Raw genomic sequence first — 27,479 nt, forward strand, 5'->3', positions numbered from 1 at the left:
GTGTTAGCATATCTTACACCTATTCAGCCTGTTCTCTATTCTTTTATTGGTAGAACTTGCCTTCCAAGAGGACCTCATGTCTGTTTTGGTCAAGTAGTTCAAATAAATTACCCGCAAAAAATGCCACTTGATGCCACAGAAACCTACTGCAAAAACTGCTAGTCAAAGATCCTCTATATAACAAGAGTCCATGACTGTTTTAAGGGTCTATTAAAAACCCTTTAAAAAATCAAAACCGGTCTATTTTTAGAAACCTCCTGTAAAAACTGCTAGTCAAAGATCCTCCAAATGACACAAGCCTGCTGTCGTTTTTAAGGATAAACTGAAAAAAAACCTAGTCAAAGATCATCTATATAAGAAGAGTCCATTGCTGTTTTAAGGGTCTATTAAAAACCCTTTCAAAACCGGTCTATGTTTAAAAACCTACTGCAAAAACTGCTAGTCAAAGATCCTCTATATAACAAGAGTCCATTGCTGTTTTAAGGGTCTATTAAAAACCCTTTAAAAAAAAATCAAAACCGGTCTATTTTTAGAAACCTCCTGCAAAAACTGCTAGTCAAAGATCCTCCAAATGACACGAGCCTGCTGTCGTTTTTAAGGATAAACTGAAAAAAAACCTAGTCAAAGATCATCTATATAAGAAGAGTCCATTGCTGTTTTAAGGGTCTATTAAAAACCCTTTCAAAACCGGTCTATGTTTAGAAACCTACTGCAAAAACTGCTAGACAAAGATCCTCTATGTAACAAGAGTCCATTACTGTTTTAAGGGTCTATTAAAAACCCTTTAAAAAATCAAAACCGGTCTATTTTTAGAAACCTCCTGCAAAAACTGCTAGTCAAAGATCCTCCAAATGACACAAGCCTGCTGTCGTTTTTAAGGATAAACTGTAAAAAAACCTAGTCAAAGATCATCTATATAACAAGAGTCCTTTGCTGTTTTAAGGGTCTATTAAAAACCCTTTCAAAACCGGTCTATGTTTAGAAACCTCCTGCAAAAACTGCTAGTCAAAGATCCTCCAAATGACACGAGCCTGCTGTCGTTTTTAAGGATAAACTGAAAAAAAACCTAGTCAAAGATCCTCTATATAACAAGAGTCCATTGCTGTTTTAAGGGTCTATTAAAAACCCTTTCAAAACCGGTCTGTTTAAAAACCTACTGCAAAAACTGCTAGTCAAAGATCCTCTATATAACAAGAGTCCATTGCTGTTTTAAGGGTCTATTAAAAACCCTTTCAAAACCGGTCTATTTTTAGAGACCTCCTGCAAAAACTGCTAGTCAAAGATCCTCTAAATGACAGTAGCCTGCTGTCGTTTTTAAGGATAAAATGAAAAAAAAAACCCTAGTCAAAGATCATCTATATAACAAGAGTCCATTGCTGTTTTAAGGGTCTATTAAAAACCCTTTCAAAACCGGTCTATTTTTAGAAACCTACTGCAAAAACTGCTAGTCAAAGATCCTCTATATAACAAGAGTCCATTGCTGTTTTAAGGGTCTATTAAAAACCCTTTCAAAACCGGTCTATGTTTAGAAACCTACAGCAAAAACTGCTAGTCAAAGATCCTCTAAATGACAGTAGCCTGCTGTTGTTTTTAAGGATAAAATGAAAAAAAAAAAACCTAGTCAAAGATCCTCTATATAACAAGAGTCCATTGCTGTCTATTAAAAACCCTTTAAAAAAATCAAAACCGGAGCACTGGTTTTACTCCGGAGCGACTTATAGTCCAGAAAAAACGGTATATACACAAATGGCGAAAAAGTCTCGCAATGTTAAAAAATCCTTGAAAACATTCCTGCATCCAGACGGAGACCCGGATCACCCCTAAACTTTAATCAGTTCTTGCATACGCCATCCCTGAAAATTCCTGCAAATTTCAGCCAAATCCATTTAGAATTTTTGAACACAAACAGACACATGGCGGCAAAAGGTAAAAATAGACTTGAAAAAAAAAGTACTTGAAAAATTTTCATTTATAGTTACCTTTTTTATGATAAAAATTTTATTAAATTAAATAAATTAAATAATATAATAATAATAATTTTAATAATAATAAATCAATAAAATAAAATTAAAATGGCCTTCACTTACATAGTATCTATACCACTGATTTATTTAACAATTTACTATGTGAACTACTACACTGCCAATAGCCTTTGCCTTTGTCCGTGACACCACAACTTTGCCTTTTTTCGTTTTTTTCGGTCGTTTTTAAAAAGGACGACGGACATAATTACCCTGCCGAGACACATACAAATGTGTCCCATTTGCAGGACATTGAGCCTTAAATCCTTCCATGCTCATATTTTATCCGTTGTGTGCCTCCGTCTGTACACAGACTCTCCTTCTTCACTTCCAAATTAAACACACAAGGCATTTGTCCTTCTTGCTAGGCGACACACACACACACACACACACACACACACACACCTGTCAGCAAACACAGCATGATTAAATCCCACGCTCGTCGTAGTAGTTGGCGCTCAAAGGAATGAAATGTGAAGCAAAAAAAAAAACGCACAAATGCACGGGAAGGAAAATTGCAGGATGCAGGATTTGTGTGGCGACGGTGGAAAAAAAAAAGCATCCATGATGGACGTCAGTCAGCGAGAGAGTCAGGCCTAAGACGAAAGCTTTCAGGATGAAACGAATAACTCACCGTAAAAAAAAAACGCTTTACTTCATTTATCTGCTGTCACGTATTCGATCGTCAGGATGAATGAAAACACGAAGCAGTCAAAAATAAAGGCCGACTTGTGACTTGTGACTCGTGACCGACTGTCGCGGTGAGCTGGCATTTTTATTATGGGACCAAAGGCTACACAGTAAAGAACATTTGCATAATACTAGAATTTGATTGGGCGGCTCTCCTAACAGATAACGTGACATAACTCAAACATTTCAAAACAAAACGGCAGTACATTTTTATATTCAGTTATTTTTTTTACCAGCTGCGATTTCACCAAATGCTTCTAAAATATACTTTTAAAGAGTTATTGACACTATCAATGCATTTTGTTTTCCATATTTGTTGTTATTTTAACACCGGTTCATGCCTTTGTTCCGCGTAGCGCTAACATTTTAGCTGAAGTTAACTTAAAAGCAGAAACAGGACCAGGGTCCATTTCTGTGGTGCATCGCAAGGTTTACACTTTGACCGTGTCAAACTTCACCCTCAAGGAGTCAAGACCAAACACGGTGAAGCTGCTAAAATCTGGTTGATGATCACATGTCAGATGTGATTTAATCATTTCACCCTTTTTTTCCTGCAAAGCGCTTGAAATGATAAACATACTCACAACAAAAATAACCACTTCCCAAAAACTGCTGTTGAAATATTATATATTCATATTTCTATTTTGTTTGTGAGTCAATCTATTAACCATTTAAAGCCCGGTGTGTTTACATAACTTTGTTTTTTACTTAATTAGATTGCATTGTGCTGGAGTGGTTAGCACACAGGTCTCGCAGCTAGGAGACACGAGTTCGATTCCACCCTCTATGTGGAGTTTGCATGTTCTCCCCGTGCATGCGTGGGTTTTCTCCGGGTACTCCGGTTTCTTCCAACATTAAAAAAAAAACATGCTAGGTTAATTAGCGACTCCAAATTGTCCATAGGTATGAATGTGAGTGTGAATGGTTGTTTGTCTATATGTGCCCTGTGATTGGTTAGCGACCAGTCCAGGGTGTACCTCGCCTCTCTCGTCCAAAGACAGCTGGGATAGACTCCAGCACCCCCACAAACCTCGTGAGGATAAGCGGTAGAAAACGAATGAATTAATGAATAATAATAATAATAATAACAAAAAAGGGTAGCACAGCGGTCGAGTGGTTAGCGCGCAGACCTCACAGCTAGGAGACCCGAGTTCGATTCGACCCTCGGCGATCTCTGTGTGGAGTTTGCATGTTCTCCCTGTGCATGCGTGGGTTTTCTCCGGGTACTCCGGTTTCCTCCCACATTCCAAAAACATGCTAGGTTAATTAGCCACTCCAAATTGTCCATAGGTATGAATGTGAGTGTGAATGGTTGTTTGTCTATATGTGCCCTGTGATTGGCTGGCCACCAGTCCAGGGTGTACCCCGCCTTTCTCGCCCCAAGACAGCTGGGATAGGCTCCAGCACCCCCACGACCCTCTAAGGGTACCCCTCTAAGATGCCTTTGAAGAACATTTTTCTGCATGCTTTAAATGGGAAAACATACTGCCATCTGGTGGACTAATAAAAATAAGAAATATAATCATAAAGGATTGTATTCCTTTATGCTAAAATTGGAATCAAAATTAGAACAACACAGCCAAAATAGCGTAGTTAAAAAAAAAATAAAGATTGACACAAAATGGCCCCCATGAGCTGTCGTGACGTACAAATTGACACTAATGTTGAAATGACGCTCACCTGTTGTCTCTTCTCGATTTCCAGCTTCATGCGCATGCTAAGACATCTTAGCGTGTCCTGGAAGGTCTGTCTGAGGGTTTTCTCCATGAGGACCTTATGGAAGGCTCCCACTACGCTACCGCACAGAAAGACCACCGCGTTGGACAGCAGCTACCAAAACAAGACACATTGGAGACGTGTTAGTGTTAAACCATATTAGGAAAGCAGGAAGTGAACAAATGTAATGGTAATGGTTTAATTTCATTTGAACGTGCATCAGATTCCAATTGAGTGCATCCCATAATCAGTTCCCAGTTCCACATGTCCAAAAGGAGTAGGAAGAAGCAAAGCTTATTAAATCCTACCCCTCCATCTGGTACTTTTACAATCAGTAACTGTTGCATTTGTTCACTTCCTGCTTTCCTAATATAATTTAAGTTTTTTGTAATAAAATAAAATAAAATAAAATAAAATAAAATAAAATAAAATAAAATAAAATAAAATAAAATAAAATAAAATAAAAATTAAATTAAATTAAATTAAATTAAATTAAAAAAAGGAAGAAGAAGAATAGAAACTGGGGTGAGGGGTTGGATGGGGGGGTCGAGAGAGAGAGAGAACAACAACAATTCCCATAACAACAACAGTGACAAACTTCATCAGTTAAATGTCAATGATGGCTTAAGGGTCACAATGGAGATGATATCGAGTGCTGCCATTAACTGGAGAGCTGCGGTTCAGTGACAGGAACTCTCAATCTGAATTCTGACATGTGACATTATGAAGCAATGGGATTCTTGGGAAAGTGGACTGCATGGCAAGCCGTACACTGACTACTCTAAAGCTTCATTCCTATCGTATTGTGTTTTATGAAGATAAGATGAAATAATGTACGTGTTTGGTGAATGTTCATTCAAATTATAATATTTTTTCTGGGATGTCACCTGGTTAGCAAGATATGGAGTCGGTGCGCTGCTGTAAACGGTGAGATGCAGCGTGAGGACCACAATGTGGGACAGCGAGGAGATGGCGCTCAACACCACAGCGTACCACCACGGGAACGGCAGCATGGTGTACACCGTGAAGATGATGAAGAGGAAGAAAGGCACCTGGAAATACGAAGAAATTAGAAACGGTTCATTTACATAAGAAATGAACCCTGAGGGGCGGCGTTAGGCGGCCTACCTGGTCCCACGGTAAAATGACGGGCCCGCTGAAGATGAAGGTGTAGCCCATGGTGAGGTGTGTGGCCCACACCAGCAGACCCAGCAGACGTCTCCATCGCTGGGAGAGCATCTCGGTGCACACCAGCACGAAGACGGCGAGGAACACGCATAAGCTGCCGCTCACCACGCTCACAAAGGCGCAGTGCTCTTCCGCACTCTGATACATACCGTGGTAAAAGGAAATAAAGTACATATTTTTATTACTCCAAATATCCCGCATTTGTTTACGATGCAGTACATAAACATAGTACATAGCATAAAATCTTTGGTACAGAAACAGGAAGTGATGAATGCGATTCAAGAATACAGAAAAAAATGTTACAAATATTGACTTTCTTGTGGTGCATCATGGAATCCAATCAAAGAACTTGAACATTAAATTCACCTTATCAATTTTTACTATAATTTTTTTTCGGAAAATGCTACAATTTAAATAAATATTGTATTAAATATGATAATAAAATTTATTTATTTAGCGTTATAATTATTAACAACAATTAATAATTATAATTATACATTTTAATGATATATTAAAATAATTGTATAAGTATGAATTATAAAAATGTAATTATAAAAAATTATGAAGTAATAATAATTTTATATATAATCAATAAAAACATTTATTCATTAATAAAAACAATTATAAAAAATTTAAAAATTTAAAAATTTAAAAATTTAAAAATTATATAAAATATAATATTTGGGAGGATTTTTTTTTACTTCACTCATTTACTTTCTTTGATAATTAATTTACCAAAAAATCAGTTATGAAAATGTTCAAATAAACAACTGTACAAAAATAAAGAAGAAAGAAAATACTTTCATATGTGCATTATAAATCTATATTGTAGTAATTTTATAGACATACGTATAAAAAATAAAGAAATCATAATAAAATCCAAATAACAAAAAAAAGTAATTTAAAATGTGCATGATAAATCTATATACATACACATAAAATAAATAAATAAAAAACATTTTAATGGCTTTAATAATGATTTTGAGTGCATGAGGAAAGAAAGGTAGCTCTTATTGACAAAAAACACAACCAATGTTGTAATAGCCGCTGAAACAACAAGCATGTATGGTATATGTATGCATGTATATATCGTTTAAGGACTTCCAATACTTGCATTTTGCAGTTCTACTGATTTTACGTCATAAAAATGGCTAGTCGTGAAAAAAAATTCAAAAATATGTGTCTTTGTGTCGGGGGTGGGGGGGTGGGGGGGGGCAAGGGCTTCAAAATAACGAGTGAAAAGAAAGCGTCAAGTCAGTGTTTATAGGTCTTTGCCTGGGGAAGGCCATCACTGCATTGTATGTGGAGCTCTCTGGTTACCATGGCAGCCTTTAAAAAAAACGACACATCCAGACTCCAGCACTTTGTCGAGCTGAGCGATTTGACAAGACAGGCAGGAAAGGAGAAAAAAAGAACAATTCTCCTGTATGAATATGAATGGGAGCTGATGCTACATGAATGGCGACAATATACTGATATACTGGATGCTGACCAGTACCAAGAAGCAAAAACGTTCGGAATCTGTATCGGGATGAGGGAAGGCCAGGTCAGGAATGACGGTATGGGACACTAATAGAAAATACCCTCGCATGCTGTGGATGGACGTGGTGCTAAACTACACCCTGGTTGGTGGGCCAGCCTTAGCAGCAACAACTGCAATCAAGTATTAGCCATAAATTGCAATGAGTCTCTTCCAACGCTGGAGGAATTTTGGCCCACTCGTCTTTGCAGAATTGTTGTCATTCGGCCACACTGGAGGGTCTTAGAGCATGAAGCCCCCTTTTAAGGTGACTTTATTTCATTATTAAATAACTGATGATTAAATCATTTCATTTTTATTCTGTAAAAATGTGTGGGTTAACTGGGAATAAAAAGTAGCATGTTAATATTTTTCACTATTGATATCAATATGGTTGATATAGTTGAAGAAAATCTTATTAAAAATATTTATAATATTGAAAATAAATTTTTTATATGGATTTTTTATTAAATAAATGATTATTTAACTTTTTATTAAAGTTAAATATATTTTAACTTTAATAAATAACATATATTTTATGTTAAATAATTTCATTGGAATGTTTTTTTTTACAATTACTATTTATTTTTTTTCTTATAAAACACAAATACCTGGGTGATTTTTTTAATGGGTTATATTCCAATTGCTTGATTTAATAAAAAAATAAATAATCATTTATTTAAGAAAAAATAAATATAAAAAATTTGTTTTCAATATTATAAATGTAAAAAGTAAATGTAAAAACATTCCAATGAAATTATTTATCATATATATTTTATGTTAAATAATTTCATTAAAAAATCATTGTAATTATTAATTAAATAATTATTTAACATATATATTTTATGTTAAATAACTTCATTGGAATGTTTTTTTTTTACATTTACTGTTTATTGTTTTCTTATAAAACATAAATACCTGGGTATTTAACATAAAATATATATGATAAATAATTTCATTTCAGTTCAAACATTCCAATGAAATTATTTAACATAAAATATATGTTAAATAATTTCATTGGAATGTTTTTTTTTACATTTACTGTTTATTTTTTCTTATAAAACAAATATCTGGGTGATTTTTTTATGGGTAATATTCCAATTGCTTGATTTAATAAAAAATAAATAATCATTTATTTAATAAAAAAATCGATATTATAAATATGTAACATATATTTTATGTTAAATAATTTCATTGGATTTTTTTTTACATTTACTGTTTATTTTTTTCTTATAAAACATAAATACCTGGGTATTTAACATAAAATATATGTTAAATAATTTCATTGGAATGTTTTTTTTTTTACATTTAATGTTTATTTTTTTTCTTATAAAACATAAATACCTGGTTGATTGTATATGGGTTATATTCCAATTGCCTGATTTAAATGTTATTTACAGTGTTATGACAGTGTTATGACAGTGTTATGACAGTGTTATGACAGTGTTATGACAGTGTTATGACAGTGTTATGACAGTGTTATGACAGTGTTATGTTATTATAGTATATGTTCGATTAGCTGTAGGTGCCTTGCTCTGTGGCACATTGACAAAAAAACCCCACACATCATCATCCCAAGCGTGCAGAACAGACAAAAAAAGCAGTGTGGAGACTCACCAGCCGCAGAGCGAAGAAGAGAATGAGGAGAACCCCACAGGACAGCATGGAGAGGCCCAGCAGCAGCACCAGCGGCTGGTATTGGCTGATGCAGGAGAACTTGCGGTACAAAGCCTCATTCTTCAGCTCCTGGTCGTTCAACAAGTATTTCCCCTTGGCCGGCATGGCTCACGCTTTTCACTCAGGCATCGCAGGGAGCCTCCGCCAAGGCCAGATGAGGCAGTGTGAAAAGATTCCCCCCCCCCCCAAAAAAAAAAAAAGTTTGTCCACGCTGTCCTAGCTCATGGCGCTCAAGTCAAGCGCCGGTGTTTTCCTCGCTGTGGCATCTTGGAACGTTCCGGTCCTCCCTTTTTCTGTCCACTTCAGCAGTCCTTTTGTATGGTCTGGCCTCTGTCTGGTTCTGGCAGGCAGACCGGCTTCATCCTCTGCCAGCTACTGTGCTCTCTTTAGCGCCTTTCAGCAATAAGGAAGGCGAGAAGGGTCAAAGACGCGGAGGCGGGACTGAGGGAGGGCGTCTCCAGAAAGGGGAGGAGAAGGAAAGAAAAGGTCATCGGTGCTCTTGGCCGGATTCAGACGTTGTGAGGGTGAGGATGGTGGTGTCACGCTGCGACCTGGATGGAAGAGAACGCTAAATAAGTACTTTGTTACTTCTTCAACTCCTACAAAATGGCCGCTTTTAATTAGGACCTTCTTTTTAATTAGGACCTTTCTTGTGCAAAACGTCTTCATCATGCTGGAGGTGTTTGGAGTAGTTATCATTTTAGAAAACTGGTTTGCCGACGGTAGGTATATGTCACAGTGACACCACAGCTCCCCCATTTGCCAGCGGCACTCATGCAGCCCGAGACACGCTTGACTGTCGGAAAACACAAATATTTCGTCAAAAGACAAGACAAAAGTCAATGAACCGCAGCTCTCTTTAGTGCCAGCGGCACTCATGCAGCCCTAGACCCACTTGGAAAACACAAATATCTCGCCAAAAGTCGCTAGTTTTGTGTTTGCCCTCAATGAACCACAGCGCCCCCATTTGCCAGCAGCACTCATGCAGCCTGAGACACGCTTGGTTGTAGGAAAACACAAATATCTCACCAAAAGACAAAACAAAAGTCAATGAACCGCAGCTCTCTTTAGTGCCAGCGGCACTCTTGCAGCCCTAGACCCGCTTGGAAAACACAAATATCTCGCCAAAAGACAAGACAAAAGTCGCTAGTTTTGTGTTTGCCCTCAATGAACCACAGCTTCCCCATTTTCCAGCAGCACTCATGCAGCCCGAGACACGCTTGACTGTAGGAAAAACACAAATATCTCACCAAAAGACAGGACAAAAGTCAATGAACCGCAGCTCTCTATAGTGCCAGTGGCACTCATGCAGCCCTAGACACGCCTGACTGTAGGAAAACACAAATATCTCGCCAAAAGACAAGACAAAAGTCAATGAACCGCAGCTCTCTTCAGTGCCAGCGGCACTCATGCAGCCCGAGACACGCTTGGCTGTAGGAAAACAAACATCTCGCCAAAAGACAAGACAAAAAACGCTAGTTTTGTGTTTGCCCTCAATGAACCACAGCACCCCCATTTGCCAGCAGCACTCATGCAGCCCGAGACACGCTTGACTGTAGGAAAAACACAAATATCTCGCCAAAAGACAAGACAAAAGTCAATGAACCGCAGCTCTCTTCGGTGCCAGCGGCACTCATGCAGCCCGAGACACGCTTGACTGTAGGAAAACACAAATATCTCGCCAAAAGACAAGACAAAAGTCAATGAACCGCAGCTCTCTTCGGTGCCAGCGGCACTCATGCAGCCCGAGACACGCTTGACTGTAGGAAAACACAAATATCTCACCAAAAGACAAGACAAAAGTCAATGAACCGCAGCTCTCTTTAGTGCCAGTGGCACTTATGCAGCCCTGGACACGCTTGACTGTAGGAAAACACAAATATCTCGCCAAAAGACTGGACAAAAGTTGCTAGTTTTCTGTTTGCCCTCAATGAACCACAGCTCTCTTCAGTGCCAGCGGCACTCATGCAGCCCTAGACATGCTTGACTGTAGGAAAACACCAATATCTCGCCAAAAGACAAGACAAAAGTCGCTAGTTTTGGGTTTGCCCTCAATGAACCGCAGCTCTCTTCAGTGCCAGCGGCACTCATGCAGCCCTAGACAAGCTTGACTGTAGGAAAACACAAATATCTCGCCAAAAGACAAGACAAAAGCCAATGAACCACAGCTCCATTCACGGCCAGTGGCACTCATGCAGCCCTGGACATGCTTGAATGTAGGAAACCACAAATATCTCGCCAGAAGACGAGACAAAAGTCGCTTGTTCTGCTGATTTAAGTTGCTAAGTGTGTTTGATGCCGCCGTTGTGAGCCGCATGTAGAACAGCATGCGAGTGCTTGCAACAGAGCATGCAATCCTCTTGTCATATTCAACCCTCCATGCCAATGCAGAGGCCCGGCATGAGCAGAAAGCAGGGGTCCACGGGTCCGCCATAAACACAATTAGAATATTCAAGTCATTAAGAAAACACAATTGGAGTGAAGCAGTTCAAGCCCGGGTTTTGATTAGCAGCGACGCTGTGATGTAGAGCGAGGTCAGCGGGTCAGCGAGTGGCCAGAATGCAGTATGCAGCCTTATTAATAACAAAACCCCTCCCACCCCTCTCCTGGCAGTTTATTACCACGTCATCCGTGGAAGACCTTCGCTGGGTCAACCGGGGCAGAATCAGAGTGTCTAACAATAATGTATTGCAAGTGTATCCTACAAAATAAAAGCCTGAATACATTTTTAACATTATTAGAGCCCTCTGGACATGAAATAACACCCCTATATTCACCTTTACACTAGTATCACCCAATATAGTGACACACTTTATGAATGGAACTGATCATTTATAACCTTCTAAATAAATTTTTAACATTATTAGAGTGCTCTGGACATGAAATAACACCCCTATATTCACCTTTACACTAGTATCACCCAATATAGTGACACACTTTAGAATGGAATTGATCATTTATAACCTTCTCAATACATTTTTAACATTATTAGAGCCCTCTGGACATGAAATAACACCCCTATATTCACCTTGACAATAGTATCACCCAATATTGTGACACACTTTATGAATGGAACTGATAATTTACAACCTTCTAAATACATTTTTAACATTATTAGAGCCTTCTGGACATGAAATAACACCCCTATATTCACCTTTACACGAGTATCGCCCAATATAGTGACACACTTTATGAATGGAACTGATCATTTATAACCTTCTAAATACATTTTTAACATTATTAGAGCCCTCTGGACATGATATAACACCCCTATATTCACCTTCACTAGTATCGCCCAATATAGTGACACACTTTAGAATGGAATTGATCATTCATAACCTTCTCAATACATTTTTAACATTATTAGAGCCCTCTGGACATGAAATAACACCCCTATATTCACCTTTACAATAGAATCACCCGATATAGTGACACATATGGACATTAGGAGTGGGTACCTTGCAATATGATACGATACAAAGCCCATGATAACGATGATCTGGTGATACAGCGATATATCGGTCGGGTAATCAATCTACGATACCACTATTTATTTGGCCCTATCACTTTAAAATAATCTTTGTTACTCTTTGCAAGAGTATTTTAGTACAGGATTTCTGTAAACAAAAGTGCGCATCATAAAGCGAAACCAATCCCTCTCGACGACGCGTTATGGCCGCAGATCCTTAAAAACAAATACCGGCATTGATCAACTTTGACCTGGGGGAGTTGAACAGGGGTTTTTGCTTGAAGTAAACCCCCACGCTGGTCTGGCCAGGCCCAGGAGACATGCTAACAGCTAGGTGTTGGCCCTGCAAGTGGTCTTGTGTTCCCAGTGTACTTAACTTTTGTGAAACAGTTCTTGCGCATCGCAAAGTACTTCCCCGGCTTTGTTCCATCATCAGTACTGAACACCAGAAATTTACCCACAATTTTGACTTGCAGGCTTTCAACTTCTGGATTTCGCTCGTGTCCGCCATGTTGTGTGTTTATTCTTCGGCTGCCGATTTGCGACAACGTTCCCGCTAGGGCGCCCCCTAGCGGAAGGAATTACACAAAAGGAACTAATAATGAGTGAGGCGGTTTATAGTGAATGTATGTAGGCGTGCGCCTATCATGTGACATGGGGGGGTTCAGAGTTGAGTTTTCCTATTATTCAAACCTGCCAGTTATTCCGGTAATCAAGTCTGGTGCTTGTGTGTCTCAAATATTACATACAGTACAGTTCCTGACACCTAGTACAAAAAAAAGTAGGCAGGCGCCTATCATGTGACATGGGGGGGTTCAGAGTTGAGTTTTCGTTTTATTCAAACCTGCCAGTTGCTACGGTAATCAAGTCTGGTGCTTGTGTGTCTCAAACAGTACAGTTCCTGACACCTAGTAGAAAACAAGTAGACAGGCGCCTATCAAGTGACATGGTGGGGGGGGGGGGGGGGGGTTCAGAGTTGAGTTTTTGTATTATTCAAACCTGCCAGTTATTCCCGTAATCAAGTCTGGTGCTTGTGTGTCTCAAATATTACAGTACAGTTCCTGACACGTAGTAGAAAACTAACTTTGAACATATGTAGGCGGGCACCTATCAAGTGACATGGGGGGGTTCAGAGTTGAGTTTTTGTATTATTCAAACCTGCCAGTTGCTACGGTAATCAAGTCTGGTGCTTGTGTGTCTCAAACATTACAGTACAGTTCCTGACATCTAGTAGAAAACAAGTAGGCGGGCGCCTATCAACAGACACGGGGGGGGGGGGGGGGTTAGAGTTGAGTTTTCGTATTATTCAAACCTGCCAGTTGCTCTGGTAATCAAGTCTGGTGCTTGTGTGTCTCAAATATTACAGTAAAGTTCCTGACACCTAGTAGAAAACAAGTAGGCGGGTGCCTATCAAGTGACATGGGGGGGTTCAGAGTTGAGTTTTTGTATTATTCAAACCTGCCAGTTATTCCGGTAATCAAGTCTGGTGCTTGTGTGTCTCAAACATCACATACAGTACAGTTCCTGACACCTAGTAGAAAACAAGTAGGCGGGTGCCTATCAAGTGACATGGGGTGGGGGTTCAGAGTTGAGTTTTTGTATTATTCAAATCTGCCAGTTATTCCGCTAATCAAGTCTGGTGCTTGTGTGTCTCAAACATTACAGTAAAGCTCCTGACACCGAGTAGAAAACTAACTTTTTTAGGCAACAAATACTAATAACTAATAATACATCTCAATAATTAATTGTATTTATTTTGACTAAATGCTAAGAGCCAACACATGAAACCTGTGGGCCGAAAATGACCCGTGGGCCACAGGTTGGACACGGTAACATAATTTAGTACATGGAACGCTATACAGACTACAAGCAAAAAATCCAAGCGCTACATTTTTCCAGCTAATTAAGCCTCGTTTTAGGAGGCGGGAAACTCCGGCCGTAACCTCCTGAGGAACAATGTGGACTTTGCGCCGCGGTCAATAGAAAGCTCATTTCCTCCAGCTGCTAATATGGCAGCATGTGTGAGGCGTCATGTTTGTCCTTCACATAGCAACTACGATGCTGCGCGTCATAAAAAGGAACACAAAGAGGCAAGATGGCGGGTTTATGTATGCATGTCGTCGACCGCCATGGTGGGCGTATTGTCATCACGGAGCCCACCTCGTGACTGCATGCTGGGAGTTTACGCTTTACGGTTTACAGTTGATAGTTTAACGCCGCCTTTTCGCCGCTTCTACCAAGCCGTGCCTCAGATAACGCGGCGAAGACAATGAGAGGGTTGTAAAAAGCGGCGAGCACATAAACAAGGTGGGGGTGGGGGGGGGTCGTGGTCTTGTCTCAGCAACAGCTGGTCTTTGGAACGGAGGAGGACTTGACGTACTGCTGATACTTCCTGGATATTTACACCATCATGTACTCTAAGGTCTACTGCATGTTACTACTGACATGTATGTCGCCATAAATTACCATCGTATACTTCGAAATGCTAATATTATAGAGTGCAATAGAGCAGTCAAAATGCTCTTATTACACCATATTAATGATGATCTAATAATAACCTGGAATAATCCAATATCATACGCATAATAAGAGGACATGAGATATTTAAGATAGAAATAAGACTCAAATAATGCTCATGTGTGTTGCTGCAAAAGGTGTTCCCTGGGGGGAATTGAGCGGCGGGACAAACAGGAAGTGACGTCAAGGTTTAGGGAGGATTATTGTTGCTGTGAGATAATTCAAACCTGTTGTTCTGGCGATTAAATCTGGTGCTTGTGTGTCTCACCGAACAGAGTAATTAATTAATGAACTGTCGCAGGATGGATGGATGGATGGATGGATGGATAGAAAACACGTAATTATGTAAAATAAAATAAAATAAAATAAAATAAAATAAAATAAAATAAAATAAAATAAAATAAAGCACAAATAGCAAATACAGTAAACAGCAAAAATATGAAAAATAATAGCAAAACAAGCAAAATATACATAAAAATTATTATGCAAAATAATTATTATTATTTGATTGTCTTGTGAATGCTTCTTGGAAGTGACGTCAGGGTTTAGTGAGGATTATTGTTGCTGTGAGATAATTCAAACCTGCAATAAAAGCCTGTTGTTGTGGCGATTAAATCCGGTGCTTGTGTGTCTCACCAAACAGAGTAATTAATTAATGAACTGTCGCAGGATGGATGGATGGATGGATGGATAGATGGACAGATAGATGGGCATGCAGGGTTTAAGAAAATAAGGTACTATGTAAAATAAAATAAAATTAAATTAAGAATGGAACAGATCATTTATAACCTTCTAAATAGATTTTTAACATTATTAGAGCACTCTGGACATGAAATAACACCCCTATATTCACCTTTACACTAGTATCACCCAATATAGTGACACACTTTATGAATGGAACTGATCATTTATAACCTTCTAAATAGATTTTTAACATTATTAGAGCACTCTGGACATGAAATAACACCCCTATATTCACCTTTACACTAGTATCACCCAATATAGTGACACACTTTATGAATGGAACTGATCATTTATAACCTTCTAAATACATTTTTAACATTATTAGAGCACTCTGGACATGAAATAACACCCCTATATTAAAAAATAATAGCAAAGCAAGCAAAATATAAATACAAATTATTATGCAAAATAATTATTATTATTTGATTGTGTCTTCTGAATGCTTTTTTATTTTATTTATTTTATTTATTTTATTTATTTATTTTATTTGAACATATTTGTATTTAGCTTTAGTTTAGCTTTAGTTAGATGTTTTTATGCTTGAAATGCTTGCTTTAGGCGATAAAATACAAAACTAAATAAATCAATAATATTAAAAATAACTTTACTAATAGGCCGCATTCAACCATAAAACAGAATGATTGAACGAATGATGTGGCACAGTTAGCATTAGCATTAAAGCTACAGACCCAAACAATGTACCAAGTATCCTCCCAAACTCGATGTGGGAAAAAAAAAAAAGACGGGTGCTTTTACTGGCGCGGCTTTATCGTTACCATGGAGGGGGGGGGTCGGGGGGGGGGGGGGGCAGCCCCATCAGTCTGAAAGAAGAAGAACGGCGAGGAAAGCCAATTGAGAGAAGATGAATGGCGAAACTGCTGTGCATTGACAAAGCTTGGCAAAGCTGAATGGGGGGGGGTCGTGTAGCAGCCTTGTCCACTGGCGTCACTGGACCCTGAAAGCATCAGGGCAACAAAACCCACTAACGTCACCGAGCGTCTGACCAACTGCGAGTCCAAGGCTTTTTTAGCAGCGCTGAGACCTCAACGTTTGTTTTGTTGTGTTACAGGAACACAAAAAGCAATATTACATAATGTGCCATACAAGACAAACACACCTCATGTCCACTACAGTATAGACGGGTGAGGTCCTAAGACCAGGCGGCCATTAAAATGTTTATATTTGACGATTTATATCAATCAATCAATCAAGTCAATTACATAATGTAATTTATTTATATGTATTTTTTATAGCTGCATGTATTCATGCAGTATCTTGAATACATTTTGACCATAATCATCTACACAACCTCCAAGCAGCCATTCTGACATTTGTGTGCTAATAATAATAATAATTATTATTTATTTATTTAATTATTATTAATTATAATAATAATAATTATTATATAATTATAAATTATATACTATATATCATAAAGTATGATATAATTATGAGTATATTATTAATTTTTTATTATTATTATTATAATTAATATTATTAACAATAATAATAATAATTATTATTATTATTATTTATTTTTATTATTATTATTATGTAATTATGTATTATATATTCTATTATATATTATAAAGTATTATATATTTTTTATTATTATTATAATTATTAATAATACTTATTATTATTGTTGTTATTAAATATAATAAATTATATAATATAATTGTTAATGATAACAATAATATTATTAATCATTATTATTATTATATTATTACTATTATTATCATTATTATAACAAAAAAGGGCTGCACAGCGGTCGAGTGGTTCGCGCGCAGACCTCACAGCGAGGAGACCTGAGTTCAATTCCACCCTCGGCCATCTCTGTGTGGAGTTTGCATGTTCTCCCCGTGCATGCGTGGGTTTTCTCCGGGTACTCCGGTTTCCTCCCACATTCCAAAAACATGCTAGGTTAATTAGCCACTCCAAATTGTCCATAGGTATGAATGTGAGTGTGAATGGTTGTTTGTATATACGTATGTGATTGGCTGGCCACCAGTCCAGGTCACCCGAACTGGGATAGGCTCCAGCACCCGCGCAACCTTCATGAGGATAAGCGGTAGAAAATGAATGAATGAATTTTAAAATAGCACATATGGAGGAAGAGAAAGAGGGGTGACTTATAAGTGAGTCCAGATATCGGAGCCTCCGGCCTCCAGGGAATAATCTGTCTGACAAGAATGGATCCAATTGGGCTTGAAATCATGTTTGCAACATGCGTGCACTGAAAGAGATTAGAGACATTAGAGATTAGAGGCATGCGTCCTTTGACCTCAGTGTCTGTGTCTTCATGGCCGAGAAATGCATCTCCTTGTTGGCTTTTTACACAGGTCACTCTTTGTCGCGTATTCAATGCCAACACAAAGAGGGCAGTAAAAAGCAGTCATGTGTTTTGGGAAAGGTTTTTCCTTAAGGCAGAGCCTTGACCTCATCTTTAGTTTATCATCAATCAAGACAATGCAAAGTATTAAGAAAATATTGTTGAGCATGAACACTCAAAATTAATTGGGGAAGATGTCGCCAAGTAGGATTCCTGATTTATAACTTGAATATTTTCATAGTTAGAGCACAGAAAACCTTCTGCATATACATTTTATGACATTGTTAGAGCCCTCTACACATGAAATAACACCCCTATAGTCACCTTTACACTCGTATTAGCCAATATAGTAGACAAAATAACAGAAAATACACCATTTAAGAGCTAAATAAGACTTTTACTCGTGTTTTTCATTGTAAATGTGTTCCAGTGTTCGGGGAGTTGGACAGGAAGTGACATCAAGTTGAGCTTTTTTGAAATGTTGCCAATTAGCCTAGCATGTTTTTGGAATTTGTTTTTGGCGCAGGTACTGGAGCCTATCCCAGCTGTCTTGGTTGGTACCCCACCCTGGACTGGTGGCCAGCCAATCACAGGGCACATATAGACAAACAACCATTCACACTCACATTCATACCTATGGACAATTTGGAGTGGCCAATTAACCTAGCATGTTTTTGGAATGTCACCGATTAACCTAGCATGTTTTTGGAATGTCGCCGATTAACCTAGCATGTTTTTGGAATGTCGCCAATTAACCTAGCATGTTTTTGGAATGTTGCCAATTAACCTAGCATGTTTTTGGAATGTCGCCAATTAACCTAGCATGTTTTTGGAATGTCGCCAATTAACCTAGCATGTTTTTGAAATGTCGGCAATTAACCTAGCATGTTTTTGAAATGTCGTCAATTAACCTAGCATGTTTTTGAAATGTCGCCAATTAACCTAGCATGTTTTTGGAACATCGCAAATTAACCTAGCATGTTTTTGGAACGTCGCTAATTAACCTAGCATGTTTTTGGAACGTCACCAATTAACCTAGCATGTTTTTGGAATGTCGCCGATTAACCTAGCATGTTTTTGGAATGTCGCCAATTAACCTAGCATGTTTTTGGAATGTCGCCAATTAACCTAGCATGTTTTTGGAATGTCGCCAATTAACCTAGCATGTTTTTGGAATGTCGCCAATTAACCTAGCATGTTTTTGAAATGTCGGCAATTAACCTAGCATGTTTTTGAAATGTCGTCAATTAACCTAGCATGTTTTTGAAATGTCGCCAATTAACCTAGCATGTTTTTGGAACGTCGCAAATTAACCTAGCATGTTTTTGGAACGTCGCTAATTAACCTAGCATGTTTTTGGAACGTCACCAATTAACCTAGCATGTTTTTGGAACGTCGCCAATTAACCTAGCATATTTTTGGAATGTCACCAATTAACCTAGCATGTTTTTGGAATGTCACCGATTAACCTAGCATGTTTTTGGAATGTCGCCAATTAACCTAGCATGTTTTTGGAATGTCGCCAATTAACCTAGCATGTTTTTGGAATGTCGCCAATTAACCTAGCATGTTTTTGGAATGTCGCCAATTAACCTAGCATGTTTTTGGAATGTCGCCAATTAACCTAGCATGTTTTTGGAATGTCGCAAATTAACCTAGCATGTTTTTGAAATGTCGCCAATTAACCTAGCATGTTTTTGAAATGTCGCCAATTAACCTAGCATGTTTTTGGAATGTCGCAAATTAACCTAGCATGTTTTTGGAATGTCACCGATTAACCTAGCATGTTTTTGGAATGTCGCAAATTAACCTAGCATGTTTTTGAAATGTCGCCAATTAACCTAGCATGTTTTTGGAATGTCGCAAATTAACCTAGCATGTTTTTGGAATGTCGCAAATTAACCTAGCATGTTTTTGGAACGTCGCTAATTAACCTAGCATGTTTTTGGAACGTCGCTAATTAACCTAGCATGTTTTTGGAATGTCGCCAATTAACCTAGCATGTTTTTGGAATGTCGCCAATTAACCTAGCATGTTTTTGGAATGTCGCCAATTAACCTAGCGTGTTTTTGAAATGTCGCCAATTAACCTAGCATGTTTTTGAAATGTCGCCAATTAACCTAGCATGTTTTTGGAATGTCGCAAATTAACCTAGCATGTTTTTGGAATGTCGCAAATTAACCTAGCATGTTTTTGGAACGTCGCAAATTAACCTAGCATGTTTTTGGAACGTCGCCAATTAACCTAGCATGTTTTTGGAACGTCGCCAATTAACCTAGCATATTTTTGGAATGTCGCCAATTAACCTAGCATGTTTTTGGAATGTCACCGATTAACCTAGCATGTTTTTGGAATGTCGCAAATTAACCTAGCATGTTTTTGGAATGTCGCAAATTAACCTAGCATGTTTTTGGAATGTCGCAAATTAACCTAGCATGTTTTTAGAATGTAGCAAATTAACCTAGCATGTTTTTGGAATGTCGCCAATTAACATAGCATGTTTTTGGAATGTCGCCAATTAACCTAGCATGTTTTTGGAATGTCGCCAATTAACCTAGCATGTTTTTGGAATGTCGCCAATTAACCTAGCATGTTTTTGGAATGTGTGAGGAAACCGGAGTACCCGGAGAAAACCCACAGGGAGAACATGCAAACTCCACACAGAGATGGCCGAGAGTGGGATTGAACTCTGCGCGCTAACCACTCGACCGCCGTGCAGCCTGGCCGGTTACAAGCATGTGAAAAAACGAGCACCATTCCCGAAAAAAGGACTACATGACGTCATCTCCGTGCTTCACTACACCCATGCAAACTTCTCCAGGCAGCTCTATTCTACTTAATGTGAAAACAGGAGCTCAGAACATTCAAAAGCGATGCACCAAGTCGCTACGATGTTGCCCATATGGTTTCGATTCCAGCTTCCGTATATACAGAGCTTTTCCACGAACACATGACGAATGTAAATGAAGCAAGGCAGCAGGCAGGATTAGATTAGACCCCTCGTCCTTTCCCATCCTCCCCTCCCTAGCGTTGTGTGCTGCTATTGAATTAGCCTCGTTGGCCAAGAAGTTGAAGAAGCGGCTGCAAGCTAACCATATTAACAGGATGCTACATCAGTGTTGATTTCAAATGCTGCCGCCATTGCGTGTAATAATAAATAAAAGGAGTTCAAGCGGAAGCACAACGCTGATACTTTCACTTTCACTTTAAGGTCAAACCAGAGTGACCACATCTTGTCCATTTTTGTGCTCACACGAGCCTGGGGGAGGATTTATTGATTTTAAGAAGATATAGAATTGGGTTTTAAACATATGAGCCAAACGAGACAAATCCAATATGGATATACGGCACCACTGATTGGATTAGACCCGCCCATTTCCTTCTCAAATGCTGTTTGGATTTGAAAAACACACCTGCACACGCACTAAGCTAAATGCTATTATACGCCATATACGCCAATCATAACATCAAATCATGACATACGCCAATCAGGACATCACAGCCTCCACATGCAGTTTTTTGGAATGTACTACTACACCACAAGCCCAAGTCAAAGATCCTCTATAAGACAGGAGTTTTTAACAATGTACTGCATATCCGCTCAAAAAGGAATATACTGCACACAGCTCAGGCTGCACGGCGGTCGAGTGGTTAGCACGTCGAGGTACACCCTAAACTGGTGGCCAGCTAATCCCAGGGCACATATAGACAAACAACCATTCACACTCACATTCATACCTATGGACAATTTGGAGTGGCTAATTAACCTAGCATGGTTTTGGAATGTGGGAGGAAACCGGAGTACCCGGAGAAAACCCACGCATGCACGGGGAGAACATGTAAACTCCACACAGAGATGGCCGAGGGTGGAATTGAACCCAAGTCTTCTAGCTGTGAGGTCTGCACGCTAACCACTCAACCGCTGTGCAGCCCTTTTTTGTTATAATAATAAGTATTATTATTATTATTAACAATTCTAATTAACAATAATCATAACAATAACAGTAATTATTATTATTATTATTGTTGCTATTGTTATTATTATTATTGTTATTATTTTTATTATCACACAAAAGTCAGACTGGCTGCTTGGAGGTTGTGTAGATGATCATAGTCAAAATATATCCAAGATACTGCATGATATGCAGAGATGGCCGAGGGTGGAATTGAACCCAAGTCTTCTAGCTGTGAGGTCTGCACGCTAACCACTCAACCACTGTGCAGCCCTTTTTTGTTATAATATTAATAATAAGTATATTAACAATAATAATAACAATAACAGTAATTATTATTATTATTATTGCTATTGTTATTATTATTATTGTTATTATTTGTGGTCATAATAATAATAATTATTATTATTATTATTAGCACACAAAAGTCAGACTGGCTGCTTGGAGGTTGTGTAGATGATCATAGTCAAAATATATTCAAGATACTGCATGATATGCAGAGATGGCCGAGGGTGGAATTGAACCCAAGTCTTTTAGCTGTGAGGTCTACGTGCTAACCACTCGACCGCCGCGCAGCACTCATTTTAACATATAATGAGCAATCCCAACGCCTTCTTAGTCCTTTTTAACGGGACTAAAACATTGCATCCAGCAGCATATCATGCACTGTCTTGGCTGTTTTGGTTTGGGTCAGTGAATGCACCATGGAAGGAAGGTCTCAAGCATTAATACTGAGCAACCATCAGTGAGTCATAGCAACAATGGCGGGTTGATGTTATTGTCGTGACACCGTAGTGTCAAGTTGTTTTTTGGGGCTCCATCTCTGGACAAAACGTTACAGTTCAGCAGCGCCTTTGATAAGCAAACCACGTTCTTTTTACCTTCCAGATAAGTCGGGAAAAATCTGACAAAAGATGACAATAATGGCTGCTGAACGGGCTGAAGGTGTTGATCCACGCCAAACATAAAATCCAGCAGCAGAAGTGATTGACAGGGGAAAGCATAATATGTATTACACAATATGAGAAGAAAAACAACACAGGTGACTAATGTGCTTTCAGACATGTTAATGGCTGCTGTGTGGGCGGGATGGTTTTGTTGGAGTCGTACTCCTGTGATGGCGCAACCTGATTAACACAAATGACGAGACGTTTCATTAAACCACTTGACGCATACAACTTGAATTGCAATGATATTATATCATTAGAATTGTACGGAATATTATAATAGAATTAACGCATTCAATCCCATCCACCGCATCTCAGTATCGGCCATTTTGGATGATTCTGACTGATCTTTTTTCAGGCACACACAGTATTTTGTTTAATGGCTGAATAAACATGGAATGTTAATTCATTCATTTTCTACCGCTTTTCCTCACAAGGGTCACAGGGGTGCTGGAGCCTATCCCAGCTGTCTTCAGGCGAGAGAGGCAGGGTACACCCTGGACTGGTGGCCAGCCAATCACAGGGCACATATAGACAAACAACCATTCACACTCACATTCATACCTATGGACAATTTGGAGTGGCTAATTAACCTAGCATGTTTTTTTTGGAATGTGGGAGGAAACCGGAGTACCCGGAGAAAACCCACGCATGCACGGGGAGAACATGCAAACTCCACACAGAGATGGCCGAGGGTGGAATTGAACCCTGGTCTCCAAGCTGTGAGGTCTGCGCGCTAACCACTGATCCGCCGTGCCGTTAAGTGCATGGAACATGGAAGTTAAGGTTTGTTTCTACCTTTTTCCGTTCTTTAGTAATCAGCAGTAGAACGTAGGTAGGTTTCAGGAAAATATCAGCTCCCAACTAAATAGAGATCAAGCATAACGTTCACTTTCATTAAAAATCAATAGATTTTGTGATATATTAACATAAACAACACAAAAATTCGTTGTTTTACATCCAAATAAGGCTGCACGGCGGTCGAGTGTTTGGCGCGCAGACCTCATAGCTAGGAGACCCGAGTTCAATCCCACCCTCGGCCATCTCTGTTCCAAAAAAAAAAAACATGCTAGTTTAATTGGCGACTCCAAATTGTCCATAGGTATGAATGTGAGTGTGAATGGTTGTTTGTCTATATGTGCCCTGTGATTGGCTGGCCACCAGTCCAGGGTGTACCCCGACTCTCTTGCCCGAAGACAGCTGGGATAGGCTCCAGCACCCCCGTGACTTTGTGAAGCTAAGCGGTAGAAAATGAATGAATGAATAATAATAATAATAACAAAAAGGGGCTGCACGGCGGTAGAGTGGTTAGCGCACAGACCTCACAGCTAGGAGACCCGAGTTCAATCCCACCCTCGGCCATCTCTGTGTGAAATTTGCATGTTCCAAAAAAAACATGCTAGGTTAATTAGCAACTCCAAATTGTCCATATGTATGAATGTGAGTGTGAATGGTTGTTTGTCTTTTTGTGCCCTTGGATTGGCTGGCCACCAGTCCAGGGTGTACCCCGCCTCTCGCCCGAAGACAGCTGGGATAGGCTCCAGCACTCCCTGCAACCCTCATGAGGATAAGCGGTAGAAAATTTATGAATGAATAATAATAATAACAACAATAACAAAAAAGGGCTGTGTGGAAGATGAGTGGTTCGCGCGCAGACCTCACAGCGAGAAGACCCGAGTTCAATTCCACCCTCGGCCATCTCTGTGTGGAGTTTGTGTGATTGGCTGGCCTCTTGCCCGAAGACAGCTGGGATAGGCTCCAGCACCCCCTGCGACCCTCGTGAGGATAAGCGGTAGAAAATGAATAATAATAATAATAATAATAACAAAAAAGGGCCGCACGGCGGTTGAGTGGTTACAAGCAGACCTCACAGCTCGGAGACCCGAGTTCAATCCCACAAAATTTTCATGCACATGCTGCGAAATTTCCTTTTTTCTGCACGTCATGGATGTTTTTACATTGAAGGTCGCATCCCGAACTCGTATCACTTCTGCCACCTTGTGGTCTTTTTTATGGTTTATATGTAACTGCTAAAAAACACCACATCCATTAGTGTGCACATGCGTCATCACCTCTTTTTGGACTCCACACAATTGCAGAAAAAACACTTTGAATGGTAGCATTATAGCACACGAGAGGGAAAAGAAATGCTCCCTTCATGGCTCCTGGATTGAAACGACATCTGGGCAGCAGCCATGAAGTCAGAGGAGCAGGGTGATCTCATTACCTGCATTGACTCCTGGGAGTTATGGCTGACTGGAGGGGGCGGAGCCGGAGGATTGACATAATAGCATCCCTGTCTCTCTCTAGCTCGCTCCGTGCCATAATTAAAATTGTCGCCGAGGTGTTAGTTCCTATCACCGACCTCCGGCTTTTCCTCAATAACCTCAGCGGACACTCTGAATGGCGGCCTTACAGCTCATGGCGGGGATCAGATTACACATTTCATATTTTTTTTATAGCCACCTTCCATGTTTTTGCCGCTGTCGGCTAAGGAATGTGTAGGAAGGTGAAGTTGTTTGAACAGCCACATAGTAAGGAATGTGTGGAGGCCGGGGCAGCGCCCTTCCAGAGGTTTCTGTGGCCCAGAGGAGGAGACAAATTCAGAGCGAAGATGTCCTGCTTAGAGACGGGTTCAATTCCACCCTCGGCCATCTCTGTGTGGTGTTTGCATGTTCTCCCTGTGCATGCGTGGGTTTTCTCCGGGTACTCCGGTTCACATTCCAAAAACATGCTAGGTTAATTAGCGACTCCAAATTGTCCATAGGTATGAATGTGAGTGTGAATGGTTGTTTGTCTATATGTGCCCTGTGATTGGCTGGCCACCACCCTGTGATTGGCTGGCCACCAGTCCCCGCCTCTCTCGCCCGAAGACAGCTGGGATAGGCTCCAGCACCCCCCACGACCCTCGTGAGGATAAGCAATAGAAAATTAATGAATGAAAAATAATAATAATAACAAAAAAGGGCAGCACGGCGGTCGAGTGGTTAGCGCCCAGACCTCACAGCTAGGAGATCCAAGTTCAATTCCACCCTCGGCCATCTCTGTGTGGAGTTTGCATGTTCTCCCCGTACATGCGTGGGTTTCCCCCCTCATTCCAAAAACATGCTAGGTTAATTAGCGACTCCAAATTGTCCATAAGTATGAATGTGAGTGTGAATGGTTGTTTGTCTAGATGTGCCCTGTGATTGGCTGGCCACCAGTTCACCCCCAGCGACCCTCGTGAGGATAAGCGATAGAAAATGAATGAATGAATGAATGAAAAATAATAATAATAATAATAACAACAAAAAAGGGCTGCGCAGCGGTTTTTAGTTTTGGCATTTAATTTTAAAAAATTTCTAAAAAAATATTTTTTGTAAACATTTTTTTTTGCAGAAATATTTTTCAGGTCAAATTATTAATATCAATATTTCCGATTTTTTTTCTTCACACTTCATATTATTTTTTCAATATTTTTATATTTTAATATTTTACCGCAGGCCGCAAATCGCCTGCGGGTCACACTCTTGACAACGCTGAGTTACACAATAATCTCTTTCGCAAAGAATATTCTGTAAAATTGCTGCATCAGACTCAGATGCGCCGTTTGCCGCCAAGACGTGACGTTTCGTGTCTGCATGTTTTGTAAATTGCTTATTTTTTGGTGTTTAATAACAGACAAGTAATGTCAGACAAGTAATAATAGCACAGGCAATACAGTTGAGGTGCATGTTTTGACACATTTCCATTCGTTTGATTCCACTAGCAAACATCATGTGACATACAGTACCCACACGGTCTTGCATCATCAAGAACTTTTTGCTAAGTCCACCATCAGCTGCTAATGTACATTTTTTTAAACAAACACATTCCTCTGACGTCACTCTTTTTTTTTTCGAGAATGTCTTCCTACAAGAGTTTCAACATTAAAAAAACAAGTGCTAAGAGCTGAGAGCTGACACTCGACCGCACTCCATCTCACTTCCTTGGCAACCATTACTCATTTCCCCCATCAAGGCTGCAAGGACAGCTTCATGAAAAAAGGAACCTGAAGCCGGTGCGCCATTAGCCTCACATGGTGAAATGAAAGCATAAAAAGATTTTTAATGCTTTGTCCGGGCAGGCTAACATGCAACTAGGTGGTGTTTTAAGATCCATTTCACAGCGATGCAATTCTACCTTTTCATTCCACCCAATAATTAGAGTCTTAGACTCTGCAGTTAAGTAAACACTGGAAGGGTGTCATAGACAATACATTACAATACAATATAATGCATGTAAATATATGGTTGGTGCTGGAGCCTATCCCAGCTGTCTTGGGGCAAGAGGCGGGGTACACCCTGGACTGGTGGCCAGCCAATCACAGGGCACATATAGACAAACAACCATTCACACTCACATTCATACCTATGGACAATTTGGAGTGGCTAATTAACCTAGCATGTTTTTTTGGAATGTGGGAGGAAACCGGAATACCCGGAGAAAACCCACGCATGCACGGGGAGAACATGCAAACTCCACACAGAGATGGCCGTGGGTGGGATTGAACTCGGGTCTCCTAGCTGTGAGGCCTTCACGCTAACCACTCGACCACCACACAGCCTTTTTTGTTGTTATTATTATTATTATTTTTCATTCATTCATTTTCTATCGCTTATCCTTACGAGGGTCGCAGGGGGTGCTGGAGCCTATCCCAGTTGTCTTCAGGCGAGAGAGGCGGGGTA

At 39.6% G+C, this 27,479-nt stretch overlaps 1 protein-coding gene across 3 annotated transcripts in view; it reads right to left on the bottom strand.

The window, feature by feature from the left end:
- The window catches only part of adcy7 (adenylate cyclase 7), a 65,597-nt gene that overhangs the window by 29,707 nt on the left and 8,411 nt on the right, over positions 1 to 27,479 (bottom strand). For 2 of the 3 annotated variants that reach the window (XM_078795534.1, XM_078795532.1), the window contains exons 2-5: positions 8,752 to 9,362; positions 5,556 to 5,753; positions 5,315 to 5,479; positions 4,392 to 4,541 (exon numbers count right to left, since the gene is read on the bottom strand). In XM_078795534.1, coding sequence (XP_078651660.1) covers positions 4,392 to 4,541; positions 5,315 to 5,479; positions 5,556 to 5,753; positions 8,752 to 8,916 — 678 coding nt within the window. In that variant the 5' untranslated portion in view covers positions 8,917 to 9,362. Of the gene's footprint in view, positions 1 to 4,391; positions 4,542 to 5,314; positions 5,480 to 5,555; positions 5,754 to 8,751; positions 9,363 to 12,531; positions 12,647 to 27,479 lie in introns of those variants that run through there. The other variant, XM_078795533.1, reaches the window with a different exon arrangement.

This window comes from Doryrhamphus excisus, linkage group LG13, assembly GCF_037039965.1.
Source record: "Doryrhamphus excisus strain RoL-2023G ecotype Guam linkage group LG13, RoL_Dexc_Guam_v1.1, whole genome shotgun sequence".
NCBI classification, from domain to species: Eukaryota; Metazoa; Chordata; class Actinopteri; order Syngnathiformes; family Syngnathidae; genus Doryrhamphus; species Doryrhamphus excisus.